We start from the raw sequence: 13,260 nt of genomic DNA, 5'->3' as shown, positions 1-13,260 counted from the left end.
AGGTGATGAGGTGACAGGAACCTTTTATCTTCTTTATCATGATCTCTATTTTTAAATATTTCACAGAATGTTAGTTTTATAATGAAAATGCAATTGTGTATATATAGGTTGACTTTATATCAATAGCTTTATATCTACAACTCCATCTCTGTGTGAATATATGCCTGTGTCCATGCTAAATTTTAATTCTGCTTCCTTTGCATTTGGAGAAAGGAATCTGCTCTCCAGATAGGCCAAGGGCAGGGCATGCCCTGGCTCCATGGATCTCTGAGGTAGCCCACCCACATGGTTGCCCCTCAATTGAGTGGATACTTCTGTGCCTTCTCCCCACTGCTCTCTCCAGAGACTCATCAACTCAGGTGAGAGTGGAAGGAACCTCAGGGATGTGTTGGGGCCTTAACCTCTCTTGCATCTGGAACTCTTCAGTTGTTGATGAAGCCTATGAGATCCCTTCTCAAAATAATGGCTTTAAATGCATAAAATAAAACACAAGGTTTTAGAAGAAACCATATGCTCTTTATCTGGTAAGGTTCTAGGCCATATTCCTCATATTTAAAGAAATTAGAGCTCATTAAGAAAGGTCAGGTTTGAGGCCAGTTTGGCCTCTATGTATCCCTCCATGAGTGCCCCTTTCCTCTGATCAACAGCTGAAAGTCTGAGGAAGCTTTTCCTTCCCTCTCAACCAGGCCAAGGAATTGATCCTTTGATCTTCAGAATACCAGGTCTACAAATGACATTGTCTACATTTGCTTCACAAGAAGACTGAACCTAGAGCAGTGAGTAGAAATGGCAGGGGGACTCGTCGCCTTTCATATTGGGGGTTCAAGTGAAGGGCCTTATCTGGCTGGTCAAAACTCCGGACTTCTGTGGGACAGTCTTCTGCACTCCAACTTGGAGAAGGTTGCACTCTCCCTCTCTAGGTGTTCTCAGAGGAAAGAGGCTACCTGAGGACAACCCAGAAGGAAATGGGAATTGAGAAATTGAAGAAGTGAGATTACAGTGTAATGGGGGCCGAGGAATCAAGCTGAGCCTGATTTTTCAATCATATAAGCCAATACATCCTCTCCTCTTTTCTTTCATTTTTAAAGTTAGTTTGAGTTGAGTACAGCTCCCTGCATCCAAGAGTCCAGACTAAGTGAACTGTGAGTTAATCCCTATTTGACAAAGGAGAAAAACATACTAAGGAACATGAACCGACGAGCAAGTTGCAGACCTATAACCGAATTCCACTACTCCTGACCCCAAAACTTTAACTAGATCTGCTCCTGGGTCTCGCCTGTTGTCCTGGGGCATTTGCACACTCATAGCCACAGGACCACCTCACATAACCCCAGCTTCAAGAAGCAAGCTCCCTGGGAACACATCTTTTCAGGATGCTGTGTGGATGGGCTCCTCTCTTGACAATTAGCAGTTACTGTCCTTTCTCTCTCTTCTCTCCTGAGTGAAAGGCAGAGTGTGACCAAGAACTCCACCAGCACCTTTGGAGAGGAGTTTCCTAGGTGGGGCCAGCTCAGTCCTCTCCCCATGACCTCCCCCTCCCCTAAGCAGACAGGTCCCAGCTCACCTGTAAACCAGTACCTCATCATCAGAGCAGTTGTACTGCAGCTGGTACATCTTCACTCGGGGCGCTGACTTGCTGACCGACCACTTGACCAGGGCCGAGGTGGTCGTCACATCTGACACAAGCACAGCCCGTTCTGGGGTGCTCTTGGGAGTCTCCCCACCCCCACTGCCTCCACCTCCCCGACTGGTCTTACTGGACCCAGTGATGTCCGAGAGGCGGGACTTGGGGGGTGCGGTTCTGCTGGTGCTGTTACTGAGGTGTGGCAGCTGCACAATGGAGACCTCCACTGTGGCCGTGGCCTCCCCTGCGGCGTTGGCAGCGATGCAGGTGAAGGCCCCGCTGTCCTGAGATGTGGTGATGAGAATATCCAGTGTGCCGTTGTCATACACGGCAGTCCTGGAGGAGTTCCCCACCAGGCGGTCATCAGGGGCCACCCAGTGGATGAGGGGGCTGGGGTCCCCGATAGCCTTGCACTTGAGGGTGGCCGCCTGGCCCTCAAGCACCAGCAGCTTGTGTGTGTGCTGCGTGATGAGCGGAGGCTCACACACAAACTCCTCCTCGCGCACGTGCCAGAAGTAACGACCCTTGAGCCCCCCGGGGGAGCCGCAGGTCTCCAGGTCGTCCTCCCGCTCCAGCCTCCGCAGCCAGAGGAGTTCACAGTTGCAGTGCAGCGGGTTCCCCCCAAAACTGAAAGATAGGGGAGGGGCAAAGGGTGTGGCGGTCAGAGCCGAGGAGGCCTGGGAACGGGCAAAGATGGGGTCGGGGGGCAGTTTCTGCAGCCGGTTGGAAGTGAGGTCGAGGCGGGCCAGTTTCTGCAGGTCAGCAAAGGTGCCCTCGGCAATGTGGTCCAGCAGGTTGTGGTCCAGACTGAGCTGGTGAAGGTTGACCATGCGCCGCACCGAATCCCAGGGCAGCCCATGGAGGTTGTTGTAGGAGAGGTCCAGGTCCTCCAGAGTCAGCAGAAAGTCCTCAAAGGCTTCGTCAGCGATGCCCCCCAGCTGGTTGTTGTTCACGATGAGGTGCTGCAGGTTGACCAGGCCCCGGAGCGTGTCCTCGCCCAGGCTGGGCAGCCGGTTGCTGTCGAGGTGCAGGGAGCGCAGACTCTCGAGGTCCAGGAAGGAGAAGGGCTGGATGTGGCTGATGGTGTTCCTGGACAGGGTCAGGTCCACCAGCCCCGTCATGTTGGCAAAGTCCTGACGGCCAATATGGATGATGAAGTTGCCACCCAGGCGCAGCTCTACTGTCCGCCGGTCAATGTCGGGGGGCACGAACAGCAGCCCCTTGGAGGGGCACAGGGTCCCCAATGACTCAGACAGGTTTTGGCAGACACAGTACTTGGGGCAGGCGTCGACCACAGCAAACGCCATGCCAAACGCCAGCAGGCCACCAAGCAGCCTCTCCATGGTCTGGTCACTCAGGACACGGCGCCTGAAAAAGACAGGCACAAGGTCATGGTGAGGAGTTGGCATCCAAAGTCCTTGCCCAGAGCCCTTTCCCTCTCACTAACACCACCTTGAGGAGAAGCAAAGAATCCCTCCTACTAATCTCTTTGATACATGTCCACTTTTTCTTTTTTTATTAGCTTTATCACATTCTGATAGATGATTTCATTTACTTGGTCACTGTGTCTCTGGAATACTTTCTATTCTTCTTACTAGAATGTCACTACCATAAGGGCATATATTTTGGAATCTAGCACAGTACCTGAAAGAAGCACAGTAGGTACTCTAAAAATTTTATTAGATGGATGAATGACTATACAGACAGATAGAGAGAGCGATGGACAGAAGGATGGATAGATGGACAAATGGATGGACGGATGGATAGATAATAACTCCATGCCTGTAGTTCATCTAATGATCACAGGATCCAAGAAGTGTGTTACCTATGTATTTGGAAGTAGTTTTCCCTTAATTGGCTTAGGTTGAGCAGGAAATGAAATGAGATCAGAGTTCCTTAAGATGAAGAACATGGACAAGGAGAGAACTGGCCCCAAGGGACTCTGGAAATTGACTTTGGCTAAGTTATTCTCCATTAAGAATCCACAAGGCAGATGTCTATTTGAGAGTTAAAAGAAATGGAATGGCAAACAGAATGAAATGCAAAGGCTTTAATCTCTGTTGACGCCTCCTCCTGGCTCTTCACAAATATTATCTTAGGAACACCCTTCATGAAGAAAAGCTGATCTGTGCAGATAAATGAAATCTGGTTCTCAACCTCATTACCTCCACTAGTCACCTCCCGCCCAATGTCCCATCAATCTAGCAGATCCCTCTTCCCTGTTTGGGGTCTTCTCTATGGCCCTGATAATACTGAACTTACTGCATCAGTTACCCACTTGTCTTGTTGACTATTTGTCTCCTGCACCAACAAAAAATACCCAAAAGTTCAGGACTTGGTTATTCTTAGTACTGAAGACTGAAAACATGGGCTAACACATTGAATGAATAATACTGGGAAGAAGAACAAGACTTTGGCTAAGTTGGAACTGGAGAGATCGTACCATGGGTAAGATGCTTGCCTTGCATACAGCCAACCTTAGTTCAATCCCCATATTCCATATGGTCTCCTGATCCCCACCTTCTGGTAGGTGAGCTCTGATGAAGAGTCAGGAGTAAGCACTGAGTCCTGACAGGTGTGGCCCCAAAACATCAATCAAAGGATTTTGACTGGGAATTTTATGCCTCCAAATTTTACACAAGGCCATGTTCATAATTGGTGGCTGTTTATGTCATGCCAAGACCATTCACTGAATTGGACCAATGTAAAATCAAGCACATGGGTTATATAGCATCACTCAGACCAGGATTTTTTAATTGTCTTCTAGGGATGCTAATAAGTGTTCTGTAAGAAAGGCATTGAAGGCTAAGGTTCTGCCTAGTCTAGCTCTCTCGTGCAAAGACTTTCTCTACACATTAGCAAGTTCAGAAGGTTGAAAAATTCTACTGCAGTAAAGAAACTGGATGAATGATTAATCCATGTTTAATTCTGTAATCCTTCTCCCCACTTAAATAAAACTAAAAACATTCTTATTATCATCTTGAGCAAGCAAACAGATCCATAGCTCCCAATTTAAGGAACATGTATGCAGACAAAACAGCTCTCATATAAGGAGGGCAAAGACATTTTAAATATTAAAACCTATTCATTCCAATCGGATGTTTGCTTTATTGTGAAGATTGGAATTTCATGGTTGCTCTTCTTTAAGGATAAGTCTCCTGCCTGAACCTCTTCAGGGTCAGAGACTTACCCTCTCAAATAGACAATGTTATTCTTTGGGGGTAGGGGGTGGGGGTGGAAGGTAGACCACACCTGGTGGTGCTTGGGACTTACTCCTGGCTCTGCATTGAGGGATCATTCTTCAAGGTGCTCAGGGGGCCATATGTGGTACTAGGGATCAAATTCGGGTTGCCTGCATGTAAGGCAAGAGCTTTACCTATTGTACTATCTTGCCAGTCCAGAGAATGTTATTCCTGAACAGTTCTGTCCATTGGCATATAATAGTAGCTAAAATTTAATTTAAAACTTTGGTGACTACGGTAAGAATTAGAAAGAAACAGGTGAAATGCATTTTGATGATCAATTTTGTTTAACCCAAAATATTATTGCAACATGCCACCAATACAATTATTAATGAGATATTTAACATTCTTTTACTTGTACTGAAGCTTTAAAATCTGGTGTGTATTTAACACATAGAGCACATTTCCAATGCTTAGTAGCCATATGGGGCTGTTGGCTACCATATTGGCCAGTTCTGGGGGAGCAGGTGTTGGTGAACTAAAGCCGAGGGCCAGCTTCAGTCTGCCACCTGTTTTTGTAAATAAAGTTTTATTAAATCACAGTCAGTAATATTAACTCACTCATTAACCTATTATTTGTGGGCTTTTTTCATGCCACAATGACAGGGGTGATTGTGGCAGCAGATAAAACGTAGCCAGCAAAGCCTGGCTTATATGCTAACTTGCCCCTTATAGAAAGAGCTGACCTCTGTATCAGAGGATTTTTCTTTTCATCTTTATTGTGGATGCCTCAGGAAATGCCTTTGCTGATTGCCCAACTCCACATAATTCAGCTCCATAGGCCAGTTCGTCTTCTTGACTCTGGGTCCCAGCCCACTCTGTCCCAGATCCTACCCAACATATATATCCCAAAGTGGTCTATGGAAGATATATTTCTACCTACCATCTTTCTCCAGGCTCAGACTGGTACAGAACCAAGGTTCTTTGGCTCTGGAGAAATAGAAATGTATAAGAGGTCAGAACTGAGAACTCTTCTCCTAAAAAAGTTGACAGGGCCTTATACATGAACCCGGGAAAGCAACACGGGGAGAATTCCACCAGGCTGATGACCCAAGGGGAGTAAGAATGACGGTTTCAAGGGGGCAGAGGCTTGTGGAAAACCAAAGTCTATATCGTCTGGTCTATGACCCAGTTTATCGTCTCATGAACAGATTTTATTGTCCCATCCAGTACCACTTGCCACTCATAAGTAATTAGTGGAGGGCTTTTAGAGAGTGATTTGTCAGGAAGGGAAGAGGAGGACGACGGCCTGCCCAGTACCAAGGCAGGTGCTACTGTCCCTGCACTTTGTACAAATGCTGCCTGTGGGGTGGGGGTGGGGAGAGGGGGAGTGCAGGTAGGGCAACCTCCCTTAGTGCCACCCCTCTCCGCAGCAAGGAAGATAGGGGGTGCTGGTAATGTGAATTAAGAAAAACATTGTCTGAAACCCAAAACATGCCCAAAGTCATGAAGGCATTTGACGCAAAAGATCCATTTCAGAAACCTAGGAAACCACTGAGATGCAGAATTCCAGGCCAGGTGCGCTGCTACCCCCTGCTGGGAGACGCCCATCCAACCTCTGTAACAAAGTCTCCTTTCAGAAGACCATTAACAGCTCCTAGATTCCCCCCTAAGCAATACCCTAGCAATGAACTGGACTGGGGGGTGGGCAGATTGGGAAAACTGTATAAACTGCATTGGCAGAGTTTCCACAGACAGGGGTCCTGCCTGTGCAATCTGAGATATGCCCTTCCTTACTTTGGGGAAGGGTTTCTCCATTCCTGTGAAACGCTCCCTATCCTTGCCTGGGACGTGACTCTGGAGAACCCTGTACTCTTTCCTGAGCAGGTATTTCTCTCTCTCTCTCTCTCTCTCTCTCTCTCTCTCTCTCTCTCTCTCTCTCTCTCTCTCCCCCTTCTCTTATTTCCCAAATAAACTTTTTTAAAATTTCATCTTTTACTATTTTTACTACTTTTACTATTCATCACTTCCAGAAATGTAGCAGACCTGAAAAGCCTGGGTAAAGAACTTAGGAGTGTCCCCTCCTGGAAAGAGCCTGGCTTCTCAGCTCTTTGCAAAATCGGGTGGCAGAGATTATTTCCAACACTGGGCACAACAAATGGAACCCAGGTGTGGTTTGACAGCAACCTCATGGGGCTGGTGAGATTAAGGTCTGAATCATGCAGGCGCTCAGAGCAGACTTGTATCAATATAGATTTCCCCAGGCACCTGACCAAGAATGGGTGAAGAGGGCAGCTATAGAACCCTTCTTTCTCCTCCCCACTTCACTAAAGCAACCCTGGAAACAACATTTTAGCTGGTGGGAGTCACATCTGCTACTGGCAACACCTCAGAACTTGTTCTGGAAGGTCTTCCAACTCCATCCTTTATGGGTCCTGGTGAAATCACAGGGACCTTCGCCTTCACTGCAGCCACCCTCTGAATTTTCAGCACAGGATTAAGTATTTGCAAGAGTGCCCTTCCGAGTGCCCTGGTTTCTCTCTGGGCCCCGCTTCCCTCTGCTCTGCATGTCACATACTCATGAAGCCTCTCTCACACACTGTGCTTCACTGTCCCCCAACTTCTTACCCTCACTGCTCTCTTCCTGGCTTCTCTATCACCTCCACTGCTTCCTATTCCAGGAAATGCCACCTCTTCTAGAAATTTTCTCCATAATGGGATCAAGTCAGGCCCTTCTGTTCTTTAGAGGCTGACTACCAAAAGCAGCCTAGCATTCCCCCTACATCTCACTCACTGTGCTTTGAACTCTATCTGCTTGCCTCCTCTATTCTGACCTGCAGAAGGCATGAAACTTAATTGTCTTGTCTACCTGTCACTGTATCCACAATACCCAGCCCTACCCCCTACTCAGTGAAGTACCCAATAAATATAAATGGAATGAATGAGGTTCTTGCATTGGCACTGAGTGTTGTGTCCACCAGGTCAAGGGCTCACTGGACTAATTAGCAGAAAAGATCATCTTGATCACAGCTTCAGAAGCTTCGGCCATCATCAGCTGTGCTTTCCTGAACCAAGTCAGAGTTAGACCCTATTTCCCTGGGTCCTGATCTGCTCCCCCAGCCCCTACTGCTGTAGTAATGAAAGTTATTAAAGTAGGCAGGTAGATTGGGGCAGAGAGGTGGGGGGGGGCAGTGATGAGTTCTTGGACAGTAATAAAACCAAGATGGGATTTGAAGAAGTTTCTAGTAACTAGGAAGTCACTAGTCCTAAAGTAACAAAAAAATATATAGCTAGACCCTTATTGTGGACATAGGAACTAAGGTTGGATAAGACCCCTAATTGGTGCTTGCACAGGCCCAGAGAAGGCTGGATGCCTTTCTCTGGAGAGAAGCTCCAGCAGGAACAAAGGATTGTGATAAAGATCTGAAGGTGGACACCAAAATTTCCAAGCTCTTCCCCAATGAACAGACTCTTATTTATGCAGAAAGTCTCATGTGTGGGAAGTTTGGGAGAAAACCTAGAAAACCAACTCTGCTTTGGGGTCGGACTATAGTCCCAGAAGGGGCAGGGCATTTGCTGTGCATGCAGCTGACTGGGATTCAATCCCTGGCACCCAATATTGTTCCCAAAGCCCATCAGGAGTGATCCCTGAGCATCGATCTTGGTAAGCCCTGAATACAGTCAGGTGTGGCTCACAAAACCAAAACCAAAACTAAACCAAACCAAATGAACAGGAAACAAACCAAAGAAACAAAAACAACTAACTCTGAAAAGGCGAGGAACAAGTGTCCACCTTTTGTCCCCCTTCTGGATGGTGGCCCACATCTCCACTTAAGATATGTGCTCTCAGAGAACAAAAGGGAATGCCCTGCCACAGAGGCAGGGTGGGATGGGGGGGGGGCGGGGAGTGGGAGGGATGCTGGGACCCATGGTGGTGGAGGATGGGCGCTGGTGAAGGGATGGGTACTTGATCATTGTATAACTGAAACCCAAGCACAAAAATTTGTAAGTCTATAACTGTACCTCATGGTGTTTCACTAAATAAAAAAAAAAGATATGTGCTCTCAGTTTTCCCCTCTGGAGAAGGCTAAGTTCTGTCTTTTCTTTCTCATAATCTCTATACTGAAACTGTTTTACTTCACTATTCATTGCCTCCTAAAATTCTTTTCTATGAGACAAGACAATGGACCTGGAAAATCTGGGTAAGAATTTAGGACTGACTTTCCTTTCTAGCAAAGCAATTCCTCCCTCCAGTCTAAGTTTCAAGAAATAGGATGTGGCAGGGACAATTTCCCACACTGGGCAGAACAAATGGAACGTAGGTATGGTGGTTGGAGGACCAGCTCATGAGGCTGGTGAGACAGGTCCATACCATGCAAGTGCTGGTAACACTTTCATGAGACCTACATTTCCCCCAGGCACTTCCCCAAGTGAATAAGGTGGAGAGAGAAAAGCAGCCTTCTTTCTTAAGGCTACTATCTCTCCTCTTCCACTTCACATCAGTCCCCTTCAATAGTGTCCTATACCCCCACTGATTATAATGATAGCACACGCAGGAGTGTATGTCATAGAAGGAAGGTGGCGTTCTGAAGGCCTGGACACTCCCTCTTGAGGGTGCCAGAGAAAAAACAACGCTGAAGGCCAGGCTGAGCTGCTAAGAGCTCACACAGGGCATCTGACATGTGGGGAGACTGGCTGGGACCAGGGCCTCTAGTGGCCTGTGCTGGATAGCTTCTCTTTGTGGAGTAAACTGCAGACACAGTGATTTCACAGAGGTCTTTTTGATTGTTTTTTTTTTTTTGTCACTGATAAAGAAATAAGTCTCCTTTCCTCCACTCCTCCCAAATGGTGCTCATGGGATTCAAGAGATATTCAACTGGATGGGGTCGGGGTGTGGTGCTGCTTGGCCCTGCAGTGTGGGGAACATACATATTCCATATATACACATATGCCAATGGTGTGGGTGCTCCCGTGGGAACTCAGGACTCCCAGCTATATTCAAGGCATGCTGAACTATTCTCCTATACTCCCCAAACATTATTTTTGACCCTGAAAAGATGGATATACCCCTCCCCCATCTTCATTTCAGCCCAGGTGGAGCCTTTCGTGGGACAGACCCAGTGGGAAATCCCTTGGGGTACTGGGCCTCGACTATTAGGTCTCAACTAGTAGATAGCTAAGAAGCTATCTACTGAGTCCTTATCTCTTAAAAAAACAACAACAACCTTTTTTCTAAATTAAATCACAGCGAGATATACAGTTACAAACTTGTTCATGGTTAAGTTTCAGTCATACAACGTTCCAACACCCAACCCTTCACCTGTGCACATTTCCTGCCTCCAGTGTCCCCAGTTTCCCTCCCCCCCACTCCCTACCCACCTCCTTCTATGGCAGACAGTTTTCTCCTCTCTCTCTCTCTAGACATATATTTGGCACTACATTACTGAAAGGTTATCATGCGTCTCACTGTATTTCCTTTCAGCACTCAGTTTTTCTCCAGAGTGATCATTACGAAGTGTACTGCTCCTGAGAATATACCCTAGTGGCCCCAAAACACAATGCAGAAAAGCCATCTGCACTCCTATGTTCATTGCAGCATCATTCACAATAGCCAGAATCTGCAAACACCCCAAAGGCCAGAGACCAGATGAATGGATAGAGAAACTAGGGTCCATCTACACAATGGAATATACTACACAGCTGTTAGGGAAAATGAAGTCATAACACTTGCTTGTACATAGATGGACATGGGGAGTATCATGCTGAGTGAAATGAGTCAGAGGGAGAGGGGCAGACATAGAATGGCTGAACTTCTTTGCAGTGATCCACTGCAGCTCACGTGGGATGTGTACTTATGAGAAGCCCGTGTTCTCTCTTGAGAAGCCCAGACTCTCCCTTGAGCAACATTTCACTCTTTCTCTCCCAAATAATGTTTTACTTAAATTAGGTAAATGTTAGTCAAATGTTCCTTTCACTTAACTAGCTATCTCTTCTCGAAATTGTTTTCTCTGAGATAAGGTGACACATCTGGAAAGCCCAGGTAAGCTTTAGAACTGACTTCCCTATCCTGCAAAAAGCAATTCCTTGGCTCCAGTCTGGGTTCCAATCAAGACTACCCAACAGAAATCAGGTAGTAGGGTTCATCTTCCATGCCAGGCAGAACAAGTGAAGCCCAGGTTAGGTTTGACAAACATCCACCCTGTGGGGCTGGTGAGGCGGGCGGTCTGTACTGTTCAGGTGCTTCGAGCAGGTTTTTGTCGGTCCCGGACTTCCCATGCACTTTCCGAGGTTATGGAGGTAGGTGGAGAGAGAAAAGGTAGACTCCCATCTTGAGCTGCCATGTCTCTCCTCTTCACCTCACATAAACCACCCTGGAAGTGGGAGTCTGTATTAACCCTATACCTCAAGTGGGAGTCACCTTTGCCATGACAACAAAACCTGTGTGTGTGTATGTGTGTGTGTGTGTGTGTGTGTATTGAGGGGATGGTCCACACAATCAGCTCAGTCTAGAGCCCATGCTTTGCCCCCCAGTGTCCTTTGGGCCCTTTTGTCCTATCTCTGTCATCTGCCCCTGGGGTGGGGGTTGGGGTGCAGAATTCCCATGCTGAAGGATCTCTCTGTTCTCCAGCAGCTTTGTCCTGCTGAGTTGGGAGATCCTGATTTCAGGAACTCCATCTTTATTCCTCTCCTGGTCTGTCAGCAGGAAGGAAACTCCTCTCCATGGTTCCAAGGATTTGGTGAAACCCATTAACAAGGACAGCCCATAAACAAACTGTTGAGCTCCTGGAATCATCTCTCCCTAATTGTGATTGTCTCCCATAACCACAGGCCAATTGTTCTCCATGACCATAGCCAGATTAACCATTAACTAGCTTGTTTTGCTTCCATAACTTGTTTTAGCCGATCAGGCTCCTAAAGTCCCTCACCTATTATATTCATTGTCTTACTATTATGTGATTTTATCTTATTTATTTTGGTTTCTGAGCCACACTTGACTAAGCTCAGGGGTTACCCTTGGCTCTCAGGGGACCATATGGGATGCCAGAAATTGAACACAGGTCAGCCACACAGAAGGCAAGTGCCCAACCCACTGTACTATCTCTCCAGCCACTTAGGATACACTTTTTCCCTTTATAAACTCATCCCTGACTATCCTCAGACTGCAAGCTCTTTGGGATGCTAGTCTACTTGCAGTTGCCGGGCTTTTAATAAAGACTCCCAGTTCAGCCCTGTCAGGTATACTCAGCTGTCTCTTGTGAAATTCCCTTACAACACTGTGATTTTACAGGGAGTAGGGCAACAATAAGATTAGGAATACGGTCCTAAGAAAAGAAATCAATAGTGTGGAAGGTACCTAATAATAACTTTGATGAGCTCTGACCAGTAATTGAGATGGGGGGACATCAGAGGATATTCATCTCATATCCTATTCCTGCTTTAAATTCAATAAAGAAATGCTCACTCACTCCAGTGTTGTTAAAAGGGCTAGTAAGGGGGAATAGTTCTGCCTTCCTCTCAAATTCTTCCTCAGGAGACCCTTCCCATAAACTGGAAATTTTCTTACCACCATCTCCCTTCTTTCCCTTCCTGCAAATAAAATATTTTTCTGAATTTGGCCCATTGTATCTCTGGCCTCTTGCTTTCTGTCTTGACTGTGTGAGGACAAGATCCTGAACACCTGCTATAATAGATTATGTGAAACAAACCACATCTGTGTGTATGTGTGTGTGTGTGTGTGTGTGTGTGTGTGTGTTTAAAAGGAGTTTGTTGAGGATTAACAAATGTCTAATGAATTCAAATCTGTGACATAATAGAGCTGGGTAAATATATTTTAAGTAATCAGCATGGAAGATTACTGACAGAGAAGTGACTACTGAATCTTAATTAAAATTGTCTTCCAAGAACTGTCACTTAAAATATTACCCTAATAGCCAAACAAAAAGCTGTTTAAACCCCAAGTTGGGGTGGAGGTGGGGGGGATGGGAAGATTGGTTGGAGAGGCATAATTACTGTAGGCCTGGGGTGGTAGAATCTTGAGCAGGGGTTTGAACAAACACAAAGGGTCACCTGGGTCTCACCTGGCAAAAGTGTGGGTGGTGCAGAGGAGCAAGGAGAGTGGAGAGGAGAGGCTGATATCAGGAACAAAGATGCAGATGAAAGTGACAGGCAGGAGGGGCCTTTGGATTATTCCTTGGCCAAGCAAGAGTGGTGGAGGGGATGGAAGCTCTGAAACGGAGGCTGCTATCAAATGTCAGGATCAGAGGAGCTGCCTAGGCAATGTAGGAAGCCTGTCTGCTGGGGCTATCTGCATTTGAGAGTAGGTGTGGGGGAGGGGAATGGAGGACTGGCTGTACTTCTTGGAGAAACAGAGCACTGGGGAGGAAAGAACAGGCTTTTCTGGAGCTGCGGTGCCAGAAAACACAAGTGAGGTCCAGAGAGCTGAGCAGGGTGAGT

General features: G+C 46.8%; 1 protein-coding gene across 2 annotated transcripts in view; it reads right to left on the bottom strand.

Moving 5' to 3' along the window:
- Positions 1–13,260, bottom strand: part of LRFN2 (leucine rich repeat and fibronectin type III domain containing 2) — a 183,095-nt gene that overhangs the window by 34,157 nt on the left and 135,678 nt on the right. For both annotated transcript variants that reach the window (XM_056137307.1, XM_056137306.1), the window contains one exon: positions 1,565–2,992. In XM_056137307.1, coding sequence (XP_055993282.1) covers positions 1,565–2,967 — 1,403 coding nt within the window. In that variant the 5' untranslated portion in view covers positions 2,968–2,992. The remainder of the gene's footprint in view (positions 1–1,564; positions 2,993–13,260) is intronic.

Source organism: Sorex fumeus, unplaced genomic scaffold (assembly GCF_029834395.1).
Source record: "Sorex fumeus unplaced genomic scaffold, SorFum_2.1 ptg000123l, whole genome shotgun sequence".
In the NCBI taxonomy this organism is placed as follows: domain Eukaryota; kingdom Metazoa; phylum Chordata; class Mammalia; order Eulipotyphla; family Soricidae; genus Sorex; species Sorex fumeus.
Note: the sequence above shows the minus strand (reverse complement) of the source record. Positions and strands in the feature narration are given on the sequence as shown.